This window comes from Danio rerio, chromosome 15 (genome assembly GCF_049306965.1).
Source record: "Danio rerio strain Tuebingen ecotype United States chromosome 15, GRCz12tu, whole genome shotgun sequence".
NCBI lineage: Eukaryota > Metazoa > Chordata > Actinopteri > Cypriniformes > Danionidae > Danio > Danio rerio.
Window position 1 is genome coordinate 50,253,211 of NC_133190.1, and position 17,723 is coordinate 50,270,933.

General features: G+C 38.6%; 2 protein-coding genes across 10 annotated transcripts in view; both read right to left on the reverse strand.

Moving 5' to 3' along the window:
- Positions 1-10,350, reverse strand: part of iws1 (interacts with SUPT6H, CTD assembly factor 1) — a 35,598-nt gene extending 25,248 nt beyond the window's left edge. For all 7 annotated transcript variants that reach the window (XR_012391121.1, XR_012391122.1, XM_073924143.1 and 4 more), the window contains exons 1-3: positions 10,030-10,350; positions 5,778-5,845; positions 2,324-2,455 (exon numbers count right to left, since the gene is read on the reverse strand). Coding sequence is in view for 5 of the 7 variants with exons in the window: in XM_073924143.1 (XP_073780244.1) it covers positions 2,324-2,455; positions 5,778-5,845; positions 10,030-10,057 (228 nt within the window). In the remaining 2 variants the exon portion in view is untranslated. The remainder of the gene's footprint in view (positions 1-2,323; positions 2,456-5,777; positions 5,846-10,029) is intronic.
- Positions 10,351-15,785: 5,435 nt separating this feature from the next.
- Positions 15,786-17,723, reverse strand: part of zgc:162872 — a 38,310-nt gene continuing 36,372 nt past the window's right edge. For all 3 annotated transcript variants that reach the window (XM_021481318.3, XM_009291987.5, XM_073922618.1), the window contains one exon: positions 15,786-16,766. In XM_021481318.3, coding sequence (XP_021336993.2) covers positions 16,633-16,766 — 134 coding nt within the window. In that variant the 3' untranslated portion in view covers positions 15,786-16,632. The remainder of the gene's footprint in view (positions 16,767-17,723) is intronic.

Genomic DNA, 17,723 nt, shown 5'->3' on the forward strand with positions numbered 1-17,723 from the left:
GCATCTTTTGAACCACTGTGAAGGGTGTGACTTTCCCACAGGCAGCACTAAATGCAAATGCCTTTCGTTATGCACACACCCCCTTCCTTGAGGGAATTCTTGGATTACTTAAGGTAAGGTTTGAGAAAGGCTCGGCGCGATTCTGCTTACCCAGATCAGCCCGTAACGTATAATTTGAAGTCAGGTATGCATCGCTTCATCTTGGATTTATCTTTGATAATTTGATGTTTTGTATTGATCATTTATGAATTGACTGATTGAATTGGCATAATACATTTACCTGATTAATAAATTGTTATGTTTGACCATATTTTGCTCACTCGGTAATTATTAATTCAAGTAGATTACGCCGTATCCTTGTTTCCGCACGTCTTGCGTCAGGTCAGTAGACGGACTAAAATCCAGTTGAGACACAGTAATTGTGTTTTAAGGATCCGACTGACTCTTGATATTGATTCAAGTGTACTTGGGTGGAAAATGCGTTAACTTCTGTCTAGGTCAACAAGGTGTTGCACGACTAACCTAGATTGGGTACCTGACCTTTGTTTGTAAGTAATATTATTCTAAATTAAGTTCATATGGGAAACCATGGGCTTGGTGAAAACCAAAGTTACTATAGAGTCCAGTAGTCGGGTACATTTATAATAATGCCCTAACCTCTAATTAGAAATGATATTTTTTTTAACTCAAGGGTGTACATCTAAGCGGGACTAAGGCCCCGTTTACACTAGTGCGTTTTAGTTTGAAAACGCATAAGTTTTGCTACGGTTACGCCATCCGTTCACACTACGCCGGAGTTCTCGAGCGTCGAAAACGGAGCATTTCGAAAGCGCTGGAGAGGCCGTTTTCATTCTGAAACTCTGCTGCTCTGTCTCAGTGTGGATGATGGAAAACGGAGACATCTGAAAACGGAGGCGGGGCTGCAGACGTTCGCCTCTCTGATTGGGGCTTTTCCTGAATTTTAAGTAGCCTAACACACAGTTCAGTCCTGCATTCTCTCTTTGTAAGTTCAGACTTCACAAGTTTGATCAAGGCTGCAGTCTCTTCTTCTCAGTTTGATATGGAAAACAGACAATACCGAGGACACGGGTAAATCTTCAAAGGGAACAGTGTACTTTATAACTTCATTCACATCACCCTGCCTACGTTGTTTCACTTTCTCAACAATAAAATGTAAACATGATATAAGGAACTGCCTATTTTCATTTTAATATTAACAACTAAACAGACAGCAGAAATGTTGAGGCGTCGTGCTGCATATATGAGCGTCATCTTCACTGTGTGGATATTTATAACAAAACGGAGCCGATAACTGCCTCCTTTCAATTTCAGTGAAAATACGAAACACACCCTCTCTTCTGCTGAATATCAGTTTTAATAATCGATAATGGCCATTATAAAAGTATAACATACAATAAGTGTATACATTATAGGAAATAAAGGCAAGCGATCAGTCAATATACAGAATGTAGGCTACGTGGTTACATTAATCATTAACTTATCTTTGCACTCAGCCAAAACACGTTACCTGAGAACAAGTAATAGATTCCAATGACCAAAGTCAGGGAATATGTCGTTAGATAAAGACAACAAGATGAGTGAAATATCCCGTTTAATAAATATAGTGAGATTAGATCCAGCGGGAGATGCTTGATGAGAAGTCCGACTAGCAGAGCTCTCATCTGGGTAGATGGGCTGCAGTGCTTGCCCGAGAGTGTGTGTGTGGTCACGTGATGTGTGTTTTCAGCGTTTTGGTGTGGACGGAGAGCAGTTCAGAAACGCTGGGTAAAACGCGAGTGTGGACGCGGATCGTTTTCATTCTTCAACGCCGTTTTAAAACTAAAACGCACTAGTGTAAACGAGGCCTAACTAAAGTACTTTAGAACGAGCGCGCTGGTAGCGGCCATCCAAAGTATTAATCAATTACCTCTGTTTAATATTCAAGACTGGCCAGAGTGTGACCGTGAGGGACGCCTTCGGCTGGGGCGATTTCTCTGAGCACCCGAATGAACGGATGTGATAGTTACTAGTGAAGACAAAAGGTTCAAACATTTATCTAAATCATATATTGATATAATCTTAATGTTTTATGATTGGAGTCAGATAAAACTAAAGATAAATATATTAATATTTTAAACCACCTCATACTAAAATTGGAGTCAGATACGAGTTAAATTTAAGGTAGATCAACATTGTGCACTGGAAAGACCGAACAGGCATCGAACCTTCATCCACCAGTGGACACAGTCATTGGACCTACTGGCTGGACCTTACACCATGATAAAAGCTTCCTTCTCTCGCAACAAGAAAATTTGATGCCTACCTCCAGGTCAGACGTGCTGGCTCTTCTCTTCACGGGAGAGCTGCTGTCCTCATCGCTGTCTGCGGGTCGTGGCGGCTCCATCTCTGAATCGCTGTTGTCTGACTTTCTGTCTTCATTATCGCTGCCGTCATCCTGCAAGGGCAGAAACATCAGGAAATCAAGTTTGAGAATATAAGAACAGTTAATGTTCAGTACAAATCATTGTGATTTATTGCATCTAAATATAAAAGCTTATGAGAAGAATAATTGATAACTTGCGGTTGAATTTTAGAAAATAATGCACTCCCCAGGTGGTCGTATGAAGCAGAGTGGCTGTTACACTTCAGATCTGCATTACTTTCTATCATACTAATGCACAGGTGTCAAACTGAGCGAAAGCTTAGCTTTAACCCTAATTAAACACACCTGATCAAACTACTCAAGTCCTTCAGGCTTGTTTGAAACCTTTAAGTAAGTGTGTTGAAGCAGGGCTGGAACTAAAACCGCTCAGGCCCTCCAGGAGTTTGTCACGCCTGTGAGTGTGCGGAACGCTTTCCTCTGATTGGCTGATGAGCATTCTAAGGTGTTTGGTTATTTTCAGCTAAAGTAGTTTGGGCAGGTTGAGCACATTACAGCTGCATATATCACTACGCTGAATGATTTAAGTTATTACACAGCTACAACTGTGCACGATATCGGAACAACTTGACATGACAATATATATTTTTTATCTGTGGGATGGATGGATGGAACAATACACAGACAGACAGACAGATAGAGACGGACGGATGGATGGATGGAACAATAGACAGACAGAATAGATGGATAGATGGATGGATGGATAGATGGACGGATGGATAGATTGATAGAACAATACACAGACAGACAGAACGATAGATAGTTTGACCTGTGGTCCTGGCCAGCTATAATCCTAACTCAACATTGCATATCTTGTGATGTGGCTTTTGCAGATGCAAACGTTGTGATATCGATGCTCAAATGATATATTGTGCAGTCCAATCAAAAATCACATCAAAACACAACAGAAGGATTTGGAGGAGATGTGGAGGAATCTAGTGCAACATACAGAAGCAGTTTGAGCAGACAAACAAACTCTCAATCACAACATCTCAACAGTGAAGCAGCTTCGTAGACCACAGTGGAATAATACAATCAATTCTGTCGAATTATAAGAAAATAATGCACAAATAACGCTCTATCGCCCATTCGGTTGTACATTACTTTATTTATCACCAGCCTGTTGTCAAATATTCCAAACAGTTTTTAACAGACTGGACTTAATTATTCTGCCTATACTACAGAATTAAATGAAATTATTTAAAACTGAACTGAATACAGGGGTGTCCAAACTCAGTCCTGGAGGGCCAGAATCCTGGAAAGTTAAGTTCCAACCCCAATTAAACACACCTGAACCAGCTAATCGAGCTCTTTCTGGGTTTACTAGAAACTTCTAGAAAGGTGTGTTGAAGGACGTTGGAGCTAAACTATGCAGGACAGCCCTGGTCAAAATCAGGGCTCGACAATAAGGACTGCCCGATGGCCCGGGGCCAGCGTGCGAGACACTCGGGCCAGTGTACAGAATGTTACTGACCCGATCGGGCCAGTGCTGCCTTTTTGCCTGCCAGACTGAGCCAGAGCTGCGTGCTGCGACTGTCTGTCAATTGTGTGCAAATACAATCTTACGGTGCTTTCACACATAGACGTTTGTTTTGGAATCTGTCTCGTTTCCCCCGTTAGCGCGGTTTGTTTGGCATATATCCAGCAGTTGCGCTCAGCGCTCGCATCCGCGCCAAATCAATCAGTCCGAGATCGCCTGAATGAGACGCTCTATGCCCTATTGAGCGGATCGATTGTAGTGAGAAAACAAAACAATGCAACGAACTAACCACCCAGGCTATATCACAGTGTATTATGATTGTGTAATAGCAATATATACGGCTATATGACGAGAGAATGATGAGCAGGGCGAGAAATATTACCGAGAGCTGTTTATCCAGCCTGATCTCGGTTTATCCGTCAGGAAAATTGACTGAAGTTAATATCTGATCATTTTTCCATATTTTAATCATATAATATGTTGTGTTAGACCAGTTGTTTTGTTAATTTCCGCACTGACAGCTCAAAAGACAGATCAACATTGATTTTCTTCGCGATCTGATGAAGTCTCGGTTCATATGCTATATATAACATATGTCTCTCTATAATGTAAGCCTAAAATGCAGAATTCTAGCCAACGTTTCTTTAATAGATTGATTAATTCAATAGATAATTTTTCAAAACCTGACAATTGAAATGAGGCTCTGTATAAGAAAGTCTGACCTCTCTGGTTTGTATTTGGTGACGTTGTCTGTGGGTTGTTAAAATTAAAGTGCACATTTTCGCTTATAAAATATTCTATACACAACTGGTCAAAAGTTTGGGGTCAGTATGATTGTTAAATATGTTAAAATAAGCTTCTTCTGCTCACCAAGGCTGCAATTATTTCATCATAAATACAAATTGTGAAATGTTGCACTATAAAATAACTGTTCAAAAGTAGTTTATCATTTAATTTATTCATTTATTGCAGTGATTTTAAAGATGAAATTTCAGCTTCATTACTCCAGTCACATGATCCTTCAGAAATCACTAATATTAATTATTATTATATTTATTAATGGTAATAGTAATAAAAGCAATAATGTCTGGAGTAATAATTTTATTTGAAACTACATACAATAAGAAAGCAGTTATTTAAAATGTTCATGAATATTTAACAATTTAACATTTTTTACATTTAATAAATATTAACTGAATAATTTTCCTTAATTTTTTCAAAAATTACTGTAAATATATACACTTGAAGTCAGAGTTATTAGCCCCACTTTGTTGTTTTTTTTCTTTTTAAAATATTTCCTAAGTTTTGTTTAACAGAGCAAGGAAATGTTGATAGTATGTCCGATAATATTTTTTTCTCTGAATAATGTCTTATTTGTTTTATTTTGGCTAGAATGAAAGCAGTTTTTAATTTTTTATGAACCATTTTAAGGTCAAATTTATTAGCCCCTTAAGCTAATTGTTTTTCAGATTGTCTACAGAACAAACCATCGTTATACAATAACTTGCCTAATTACCATAGCCTGTCTAGTTAACCTAATTAACCTCGTTATGCCTTTCACACACACACGCACGCGCACACGCACGCACGCACACACACACACACAGTCAAATAGCTATTAACTTTTTTTTTAGGTGGGGCCAGTGAAAATTTTGGCCGGGCAAGTAAAAATCAGAACCACTGGCCCGATCGGGCCAGTAGAAATAATCCTTAGCGTTGAACCCTGAAAATGATCCTACTTTTACAGTCACATGATGGCTTTAACAGATATAAAACAAACAAAATCATATGTTTTTGTAATGCATGCATGAGAATATACACAAGTGCGTACAGATTTAAATACTAATTTTTACTCACATCAGACTGTCGTGATCCGGGCCCAGCGTCCTCCTGCTCGTCCTGAACCGGAGTTGCACTGCCATCATCTGAGCAAACACACGATACATCAGTCACACAGCTCATCATGTCATGAACCAACACTTGATGAAGCTGACGCAAAGGTTCAGTTGCCATCTCCAGTCTTTACAGGAACACTTCACAACAAAACAAAGATGTTTACATTGGTTCTGCACATGCTCCAGCATGGATATCGCAATGTGTGCATGAGCAAAAGTCAAAAAAAGTGGAGCGTTCCTTCAACACTCTGACAACTGTGCCAGTCTCATACAGATTCACTGATTTGTATAGTGTTTATTAGTATTTATAATTGTGACGATTTATTGACAACAATTGCACAGAGGAACAGCATGTCTATTATTTCTAAGGGTGTCACAATCCTCCAAATCCTCGATATGATTACATTTTCCATTCTAGAGTGACATTTCGATTTGATTCTTGATTTAAAAAAGAAAAATCTGAAAGCACAAGCTATGTGCATTAAGACTTTTATGCAATATAATAATATCTGACGCTTGTGCGTTGTGACAGTGATGAAGCTGTGTGTTGCTCTGAAGGTCCAGCAATCTGTAGTCAAGACTACTAAAAGTGCACTGCTAAGATCTTCAGTAACTTTCTCCTTCACATTATTGTACATGGAGGGTATCACCATTGGCTCGTTTCCACTGACTGGTACAGTACGGTACGGGTCGGTACGGGTCACCTTTATCAGGCTGGCGTTTCCACTACCAAGGGAACCCTTTTGGAGGGCGTGGTGTAAGACAAAGTTTCAGTCGACGTCATTTTCGCTCGAGAAAAGGTCTACAATAAAGCTGCAGAGGTCGCTCACATATCATATGAAAAGCACTTCTCACAAAACAGACGCTTTACACACATAAATACTTGTGTATAAATGTTTATTACTAACTTTTCTATGAACATGAGTTGATTATAACTGCAGATCAATGACGGTGCGAAACAGCCTACTGTAACGTCTGTAATTATATTAAATAAATGAACATATATGAACACATACAGCACCTTACAGTCTCCGATATGTTACCAACTACAGAAGAACTACACAAAGCAGACATTTCATCCTTAATTAGGTTCAAAACAACACAAAGTATATCCTACAGTCAGAGCAAACCTCTCATCTGTGTCTGTAATCTTCAGCAGCACTGAAGCCTCTGTTAGAGAGTCATTTCATCATTCCCAGTTCATATTAGTGACCAAAGGGTGATAATAAAGATTAAAACAAGGCAGTTTGTTCACGTTTGCTGAAGAAATAACCTGCTCCTTGGCTTCGCCTATTTTCCGTGCTCCACTCTCGCGTTTGTCAGCTTCTCACAGGATCGGGTTTCCAAAGCTCGTCAATAATCAAGCGCACGTTATTATTATCAGCTCAAGAAGTTTGTTATTTCAGATAGAGACGCAGCACAGGGTGATTCTGCTCTTCTCCATGGCTTTGTGGCTGTTAATCAAGATGACGACAGGGTTTGTTTGCAGGATCGACCATGGCTGCATATGTATTTATAATTCCGCTGTAATCTCTCGCTGTGTATTTCAAACATGGCAGGTCCTTTGTTTACATTCTGGCTTGTTGGGTCTACGAATGACGCATCTCTGTAAACCAATAGCGTTCAGCTGCGCGTCTAGCTCTGCCTTTTAGTACCCTTTCTCGTTTTTGGGACCCTTTCGAAGGGGTGCCGAAAAAGTGGTACGGTACGGTTTGGTACGCCTTTTGACAGTGGAAACAGCCATAAAAGCGTACCAAACCGAACCACTCAGTGGAAACGGACCTCATAGCTGTGAAATTTTTCTACCACTGAATAAAGCCTGATTTATACTTCTGCTTCAGGTGACCGGCGTAACCAACGGCGCATGCAACGCGCGTAGCTGTGCATTTATACTTCTGCGCGCTCTCTGTCGGTCTGCATTAACACTTCCGAAACGCTAGTTGGCAGTGAGGTGTAAATGTTCCTCTGTGTCGAGTTTCTTCGCTGCTGTTTTGCTTTTCCTGAACACTTCCGGGATGTACAAGTGGCTCAAACTCGCTCATTTTGAGGCAGGAACCGGCGGACGTGCAAAAACTTTAACTATGAGGTAAACACAAAACAAAACTTTCCATCCGGAGCTCCTTCATGGGACTCCACACTTGTAAACAATCGCTACATTGGGCTCGCGCCATTCGTGCGGCTCTCGGTCCCGCCCAGACTCGTCAGCGCTACCAAGCCGACCAATCACAGAGCTTGCACTACGCGTTGTTGCGACGTGTAGTTACATTTTTTGAGAGGTGCACGTCAGTGACGCCAACGGCCACGGCGAAGGGCTATGCGTCAGCGCCGTAGCATACGCCGGTGTTTGACGCAGAAGTATAAATCAGCCTTAACCCATGGCGCATGCAACGCGCGTGGCTGTGCATTTATATTTCTGTGCGCTGTCTCTGTCGGTCTGCATTAACACTTCCGAAATGCTAGTTGGCAGTGAGGTGTTAATGCTCCTCTGTGTCGAGTTTCTTCGCTACTTTTTTGCATTTCCTGAACACTTCCGGGATGTACAAGTGGCTCAAACTCGCTCATTTTGAGGCAGGAATCAGCGGACGTGCAACAACTTTAACTATGAGGTAAACACAAAACAAAACTTTCCATCCGGAGCTCCTTCACGGGACTCCACACTTGTAAACAATCGCTACATTGGGCTCGCGCCATTCGTGCGGCTCTCGGTCCCGCCCAGACTCGTCAGCGCTACCAAGCCGACCAATCACAGAGCTTGCGCTACGCGTCGTTGCGACGTGCAGTTACATTTTTTGAGAGGTGCACGTCAGTGACGGCGATGGCCACGGCGAAGGGCTATGCATCAGCACCGTAGCATACGCCTGTGTTTGACGCAGAAGTATAAATCAGCCTTAAGGTCGCATGTCCATGACTGCAAGTACTCCTACCATGCTAGTAATTGCCTTTGCACGTGTTGACTTACCTGGAAGTTTTATTCCAAATGAAGACAGGAGAGTAGTTTGTGTTACACTATGTTTTTGTGATGCCTGCGGAGATGCTCTGCCATGTTAGTCGTGCAGCCGGTGGAATAATGTGGTTAAAGTACATAGCAGAGCTTGCAAACCTTTTTTTTTTGTTGTTACTGGAAATCCAAAACACTTCCACACCGGTGAATTCATTGAAAGAGGAAGGGGTTTAAGTTCTGTTGAAGGGTCTCCTGCGTCTGCAGTTGCCATGCTATCTTTTGGCTGTTTGTTGCAGCAGTTAGGTCGACTCGCAGCACTTTAACAACTGTTTTTTTTTGTTTTGCTTGGCAAGCCAAGCTGACGTGACATGGGGGCGTGGCAGCATCAACGATTCCATTTTTTGATTCGATAATCGAGATTGAGCATGAATTTCGATTGACTTCGATTTAAAATCGTGACACCCTTAATTATTTCTAAGATCGTTACTTTGAAAACTATACAGTAATGCACATTTATTGTACTACCAAAATACCATGCGAAGCTTCTTCAAGAGATGAGAGTTATGTCATCAATAGAAATGCGTGTTTAATGTACTCATATTCCATGCTAGACTAAAATACTTTAAAGAATACCATGGTAAATGTTCAAGTACATGGCGTTAGTATGGTATTTGCTCAACAATAAAAAAAGCACACAAAAATACCATTACACTTTGATGTATTGTATATTAATGCGTGTTTACTGTACTCAAACTCTATGCTATGCTAAAGTACTTCAAAGAATACCATGGTAAATGTTCATTACCATGGTAATTGCTCAAAAACATGAAAATACCATTATACTTCCAATTTTTGTTATAGCAATACATGTTTACTGTCCTCATACTACATGCTAGGCTAAAGTACTTCAACTTTATACCATGGTAAATGTTCAAGTACATGGCATTTGCTCAAAAACATACAGAAATACCATTATACTTTGATGTATTGAATACTAATGCGTGTTTACTGTACTCCTGTGCTGTGCTAGGCTAACGTACCTCAAAGAACACCATGGTAAATGTTCAAGTACACAGCATTTAGCATGGTATTTGCTAAAAAATACGAAAATAACATTTTACCCATGTATTGTATAGTAATGCGTGTTTACTGTACATGTTGAGCTAAAGCACCTAAAAATAGCATGCTGTTACTGTGGTGAACGTACACGCGCATGGTAACACTAACGTTACTGTTCCAATGCTAATAAAACTGATATGAAACCTTGGCTTACCTGAGTGAATCTCGTCTTCTCCATCCATCTGGACGGAACCGTGGGGTTACACTCAAACACACACTCTCACACACACACAGACACACGAATAACAACAGTACAATCTGAAGAGGCGCTAAACTGAGCAGTAGCACTCCGGGTTTTCCGCGGCTTCAGAAAACCCGGTTGTTCAGCGAACCAGCGGAGCTCAACTATCCGTCAGGGACTGTTAAGACACTCATCTGTCAGAATATTAATATTTTAACTATCGACGTATTGCTAATTGTCCGTTTCTGTCCCTGTTTCTTTCTTCCTCTAAAATGGTGTCGCCGCTAAAGAGACGCATGCGTGCAGACGCCCCGGCGCTTTCAAATGACGTCAGTCAAACGATCATTGTCATTCGAAAGGGGCGGAGCATAGGAAACGCGCGTAAATATTTTCGTCAGTAAATTAATTCATGTTTCTAGATAATTTACATGAATTATATAAATCAGAGCAGAGGTCTCCAACTGGATTCCTGGAGGGCCGCAGCTCTGCACAATTTTCCTCTAACCCTAATCAAACACAGCTGATCCAACTAATCAAGGTGTTCAAGACAACTATAGACTATTGAGATGGAGATGGTTGGAGAGCTGTGGTCCTCCAGGAATTGAGTATGAGACCATTGATATATATATATATATATATAAATATATATATATATATATATATATATATATATATATATATATATATATATATATATATATATATATATATATATATAAATAAATATATATATATATATATAAAAATATATATATATATAAATATATATATATATATATATAAATATATATATATAAATAAATAAATATATATATATATATACATATATATATATATATATAAATAAATAAATATATATATATATATACATATATATATATATATATATATATATATATATATATATATATATATATATATATATATATATATATATATTAATTGCATTTCTTATTGTTTGTAAAATGTCATTTTGCCTTATAAAATATTAAAATGATCCTATTTGGCTTTATTTTAGTGTAATTTACCAAATCTTTTGAGGCACTTGGTTGTTGATTTAATACATATATTTGATTCTGCTTTTTCCCTAGCCTATATACATGTAGAAATATTATGTGGTCATTGTATTCCAAATAAAAATGTACAAATACAAAAAAAAATGCTAATTATATGTCAGAATATGCTAATTATTTCACTCAATTTCAATTTAAAATGTCAAAAAGAAACTTCTGTGCCAATGCCAAAGTGGAAAGTGCATAGACACTTACATGATTACGGCAACACGAGTTTGATTCCCGCCTTGAGGTCCTATGCCGATTCTTCCCCTCTCTCTGCTCCCCACACTTTCCTGTCAATTCTCTCTAATGTCCTGTCCAATAAAGGTGAAATCCCCGAAAAGATAATTATTATTTAAAAAAAAAAGAAACGTATAATTACAAGGTGACCATTTTAATATCAATATATTTTACAGTGAATCCCTTTTTGACTTTAGTATTTAGTATCTTAACAGTTATTTCACTCGATTTTCACTTGAGAAACTCTCATATGCTTTACGTTTGTTTCTATAACTACTATTTTCATTTATAGCACCTTATTTTTGCATCTCGTTTAAACACACTATGATCAGCAGCAGCTACGCTAATTATTTTCTTTATTCTCTATATTCACCTGGAGATAATCATCCCGAGGCCTCTAGAGATTATGCAGCACCATTAATGCGATCCAAGACCTGTGAAAAGATGATGCCAAGGTCTCCATAATCCTGGACCAGGCCGTATCCTGAGCTGATGCTGTGGTGGTCATGGAGGAGTGGAGAGCTTGAGACTGATTCCTGAAACACCCCAGTGACAGTTGAGTCTCCACATTGATACTGTGGGCCCGTCTGTACACCTGCAGTGACCTACTCACACCTGCAGTTCTCCAAGATGGACGTCCAGCACTCTCCAGCCTTCGGCGCCTAGACTGCAGCTCTGCGCAAGGTCGTTTGGCCAGAGGAGAAATGGTTGTGCCCAACTGAGCCTGGTTTCTCTCAAGGTTTTTTCCTTCACTTTTAATTAATTGGTGAAGTTTGGTCCTCCACTGTCGCCACTGGCTTGCATGGTTCGAGATCTGTAGAGCAGTGCATCGATGGATTTGCTCTTCAGTTTTCAGACTCTCAGCAGTGAATATTAAACCACACTGAACTGAACTAAACTGAACTTCATTTCTGAAATCTGGACGTACACTCTTTACATTTACTATAATCTTGTATGTGAAGCTGCTTTGACACAATCTACACTGTAAAAGAGCTAGACAAATATAGATGAATTGAATTGAATTGAATTATAAGAGGAAAACTGGAAATCGTTGTTGTTTTAGGTTGTGTATTTTTTATATAGGTCACAAACACATCACAAAGTCATAGTTAAATAGCTTTTTTAATAGAATAAGACACACGTTTAAGACATTGAAATATATTGTGTATGACATAACGGTAATTATTATAACAGTTTATTTATTTATTGTGCATTTAAAGTCAACATGGAAACAGCATTTCAAACTCATTTTACGTTCTTAAGCAGACATATTAACGGGTACAATTGAACATTAGGACATTGATTTAATCCAAAAAAGATTGTTTGGTAAATGAAAAGTGACAGGAGGGGAAAAACTATCAAGCATGAGAGAAAAAGACTTGAAGATTATTAAATTAATGACGGATTGTGAAGAATAACATGTTCAAATTTTATTCTTCATGAACCAAATTAACCATTTGCATTTTCTTTTCGGCCTAGTCCCTTCATTAATCTGGGGTCACCACAGCGGAATGAACCGCCAACTAATCCAGAATACGTTTTATGCAGCGAATACCCTTCCAGCTGCAACCCATCACTAGGAAACACCCACACACACTCATACACTACAGACAATTTAGCCTACTCAATTCCCCTATAGCGCATGTGTTTGGACTGTGGGGGAAACCGGAGCACCCGGAGAAAATCCATGATAACAAGGGGAGAACATGCAAACTCCACACAGAAATAGCAACTGATGCAGCCGAGGCTCAAACCAGCGACCTTCTTCCTGTGAGGCGAATGTGCTACCCACTGTGCCACCGTGCAGCAAATTTTTTGAGGAATTGTGCAAAAAAACTACATTTCCCATGATGCTGTAGAGAAAACTCCACTAATCAGAGTCATGAGAAGCACCTAAAGAGCTCTTTAGCTCCGCCCACTTTAACGAAACACAATCAATGAAGTAATGAAGTCTCCACATTTGCATATAAATCCACATTTTGTAGTTTCTAGATATTCAATCAACAACATTTCGTTAATATTTATACGATAAATTTTTCAGTTGTTTTATGTGTCGTTTGCAATGCATCATGGGATTGTAGTTCTTTACCTCATTAAAACTTTAAGTAGTGGCAGTAGGTTGAAAACTATCAGGTATTAGTAGCATGCTTTATAGAGCAAGTTATTCATTTGATGATGATTCGTACAGATCACAACCCAAGTGACCTGCGGATTTATATTGATACTGTTTTACGTTACTAAATTTGTAATGATGGCAGGGAGATCACCTCTCGTGTCATTCAAAATACATGTATGAAGAATTTAGGCTTTGCTGTAAAATATCATCATGACGGAGGTTGTGGTGGGTTATTGGGGATGTTGTGGGTTTCTAATGTTATTAAAGGGGTTTTCTGTCACTACTTGTTTACCCTGCATTAACACGTTTAATCATTTAAAGATCAGGATCTCAACACCCACGCACATAATTATAAATGATGCTGATTTGCATGTTTATAAATCCTCGAATCGCTGCATTCAAATCTGAAAATGCACTGAACACTAATGCCAGAAACACACATTCTTACAGGGACAGTTCAACCAAAAATAAAATTTAATATTCAGTTTCCATTGAAGAAGATATTTTGAAGAATGTTGGACTCTGGAAACATCCATAGTAAGAAAAACGAACCCTATGGAAGTCAATGGATATTTTCCCCCAGTATTCTTCCATTGTGTTCAACAGAAGTAAGAAACACAAATAGGTTTGGAACAAGTGTGAATAATGACACTATTTTCATTTGTCGTGTGAACTATCTCTTTAAAAAAGTAAAGAAGTTTAGTTGTTTTCATGTTGACTTCAATAAACTAAATATTCACCGTGTGTGTGAATCTCCTTCAGTGTTATTCATCCACTACAGTTCCCTGCATCATGATATAAGACAGACCAAAGGGTCAAACAAGTCTTTAGTAAAAGCATCGGAGCACAGTTTAAAATCAAGGACAGTCAGGTCAGTCCATATCCACCATACTTTACACAAATGTGTCAAGACTTCTCATTCAACTGACAATAGGTGAAGAGAATAATTGATGATTTGTAGCTGTGGAATAACCCAAATCATTCAGCGTAGTGATATGGTGCTCAAAACCTGCCGGAACTACTTAAGCTGTGTGTTTATCTGAAAATAACAGCAAACCTTAGAATGCTCATCAGCCAATTAAAATTAAGCATTTACCAGCAATACAAATCAGTGTTTGACCGCATGAAGAAAATACTATAGAAAAATATTGTAATAGTGCTTTGAACCATACTATAGTAAAGTGTATTATACTGTATATATTATAGTATTTACAACTCTGGTAATGAATGCTCCAGCATACTGTGGCGTTAACTGATATACTGATAAATATTGTAGCATTCTTAGTTTTTACTACAGTAAACTGTGGTGTATTGTAGCAAAATACACCCTATATTTGGAGAAAAGTACATTAATGGATCATTTGTTTGTATTACTGCAGTTGTTGCGTTACCATAGCAACTATAGAATTACCACAGCAGTTTAATTAGTATAATTGCTGTGTTACCACAGCAACTATAGAATCACCACAACAGATTAACTACTACAGTTGTTCTGTTACTATAGGAACTGTAGAATCATCACAACAGATCAATTACTAAAGTTGTTGTGTTTCCACAGCAACTGTAGAATCACCCCTGCAGATTAATTACTATAGTTGTGCTACCATAGCAACTATAGAATCACCTCAAGAGATTAATTTCCATAGTTGTTGTGTAACCATAGCAACTATAGAATTACCGAAGCAGAGTGACTACTATAGTTGACTTGTTACCGTAGCAACTTGAATAATCATAACAGATCACTTGCTATAGTTGTTGTTACCATAGCAACTATAGATCACCACAACAGATTAGACACTACAGTTGTTATGTTACCATAGCAACTATAGATTTACCACAGCAGAGTAACTGCTATAGTTGTTTTATTACCATGACAACTTTAGAAATACAGCAACAGATTAACTACTATAGTTGACGTGTTACCATAGCAACTATAGAATCACCACAACAGATCAATTTCTATAGTTGATGTTTTAATATAGCAACTATAGAATTACCACAACAGATTAACTACTATCTGCTTGTTAAGTGTGACGTCACGTGAAGAGGCTTATGGGTCCAAACTATCCATTATAACTATTCTCTATTCAACTGTATAGTGGAGACTCATGAAATGGTAATTATAAACGTTAACAAAGCGATTTAATACTCTCGAAAATCACGATCGCAATATATATATATATATATATATATATATATATATATATATATATATATATGTTCATGCCTAATATCCGATAACCAGAAAGTACTTAATTTCTTTATAAATTGTTACATTTTGGTATTTGTGATGCAGCAAGCCCAGAGATTGTTGTGTACACTATGACTTTATATAAAACCAACTTGTGTGATATGAATTAAAAGAGATCATAAACGAATAATTTCTCAACTCTAAGTGGCGGCTTGGACCCGGAAACATTACATACATCACTAACACGTCATCACTTAACAAGCGGATAGTTGACGTGTTACCGTAGCAATATAGAATTACCAAAACAGATTAACTACTACAGTTGTGTTACCATAGCAACTATAGAATAACCACAACAGATTAACTACTATAGTTGACGTGTTACCATAGCAACTGTAGAATTACCACAACAGTTTACTTACAATAGTTGATGTGTTACCGTGGCAACAGTAGAATCTCCACAGTAATTCTAAAAATGTATAATTTAAGTGCCCTACTATAGCATGGTTCAAAAATACTACAGTATTTACTGTAAAGTACAGTATGTGGGTTATGACAATATATTAAAATAATATGATAATCCAGTTTGCAACATGAAGCAGAATAACCAGCTGTTTTTAAGAATAAACATCAATGGAAGTGAATGAGAACAGAAGTCTGAACACACTTAAGTAAAAAGGCCACGTTCACTTTTACATGACAAATAAAACGGAGACATGATAAATAAAACACACGTGTGGATGAAATGAGCTGGACCGCATCCCCTGACACACACACACTGAAACAGCCTTTAATACTGAGCGTCAGTCACAGTAACTCAGTGTTAGATCCTCATTCTTGTTCAGAGATGAGCTTTTAGTTTTTATATAGTGGTAACGTTAAGCTTTCCCTCTTTCGCTTTGTTCCCTTAGTCCCCATAGTATGACCTCTGACCTCTCTTGACCTCTGCTGACATCAGAGCACATACAGTGTCTCTAGTTTTTCTCCTCCTCGTCCTGCTGTTCTTCCTCAGAGCTGCGGATGAATGGGCGGCGAGTGAGTTTCTCCGGGTCGTGTGACGCCATGTTACTGAAATCTCGGAAAATATCCTGGAATGTTTCATCGTCTCCTGTGGAGAATCGGAAAAACGAACACTCCATTATGGAAATATGCTAATTTTACAGCTCTCCTAGACATAAACTGTTGTGATGTACCATTTTTCAAATGCATTTAGCCGATCCTCAGGTCTGACGGGAGCACTTTTAGCTTAGCTTAGCATAAATCACTGGACCAGACTAGACCATTAACATTAGTTAGTTTTTGATCATATTCCTATTTAAAGGGGACCTAATATGCCTCTTTTTACAAGATGTAAAATGCGTCTCTGATGTCCCTAGAGTGTGTGTGTGTGGAGATTGAGCTCAAAGATACACAGATAATGCTCTCTAGCTCTCTGAAACTGACCTTCTTAGGCTTTGATCCTAATTGTGGTGTTTTGGTGACTGTCGCTTTAAATGTAAATGAGATTGCAGTCTTTTAAGAAGTGGGCGGAGCTACAAACACCTGTGTGTCAGCATAGTGGCAGACGTAAAACGGCACTAGTGTTGTGAGTGCTGCTCAGGTGTGCATGTGTGCTTCAGTGAGTGTGTGTTCATGCTTCTGTCAGTCTATGTCGCTCCTGTCACTGTTCCTCTAAAACTCCACATCTATGATCCTCATAGTCTATGCTGACATCATCTTCAGCAGCTCAAACCCTCTATTGGCTAATGGACAGACGGCTGCTCCTCACTCAGGGCTGCTGTTTATGCTAATGAGATGAAGAGATGGGCACTAGTGGGCGGGGCTTTCCCCCTCTGATGACACGTACAAAGTGAGAATGTCAATCAAAGTGTTTCTGCAGACTGTTTTCATCAAGTCTGATTATAATAAATAACATTAATACATTTATACTATTAGAGGCTGGAGATATTCACACACTGCTGACACACAACTGGGTTTAAACCACTTTAAAAAGTGGATTTTGCATAATAGGTCCCCTTTAAAATGCCGTTTCTGATTTGGCCAGTGGAATGTGTGAGTTTTCACA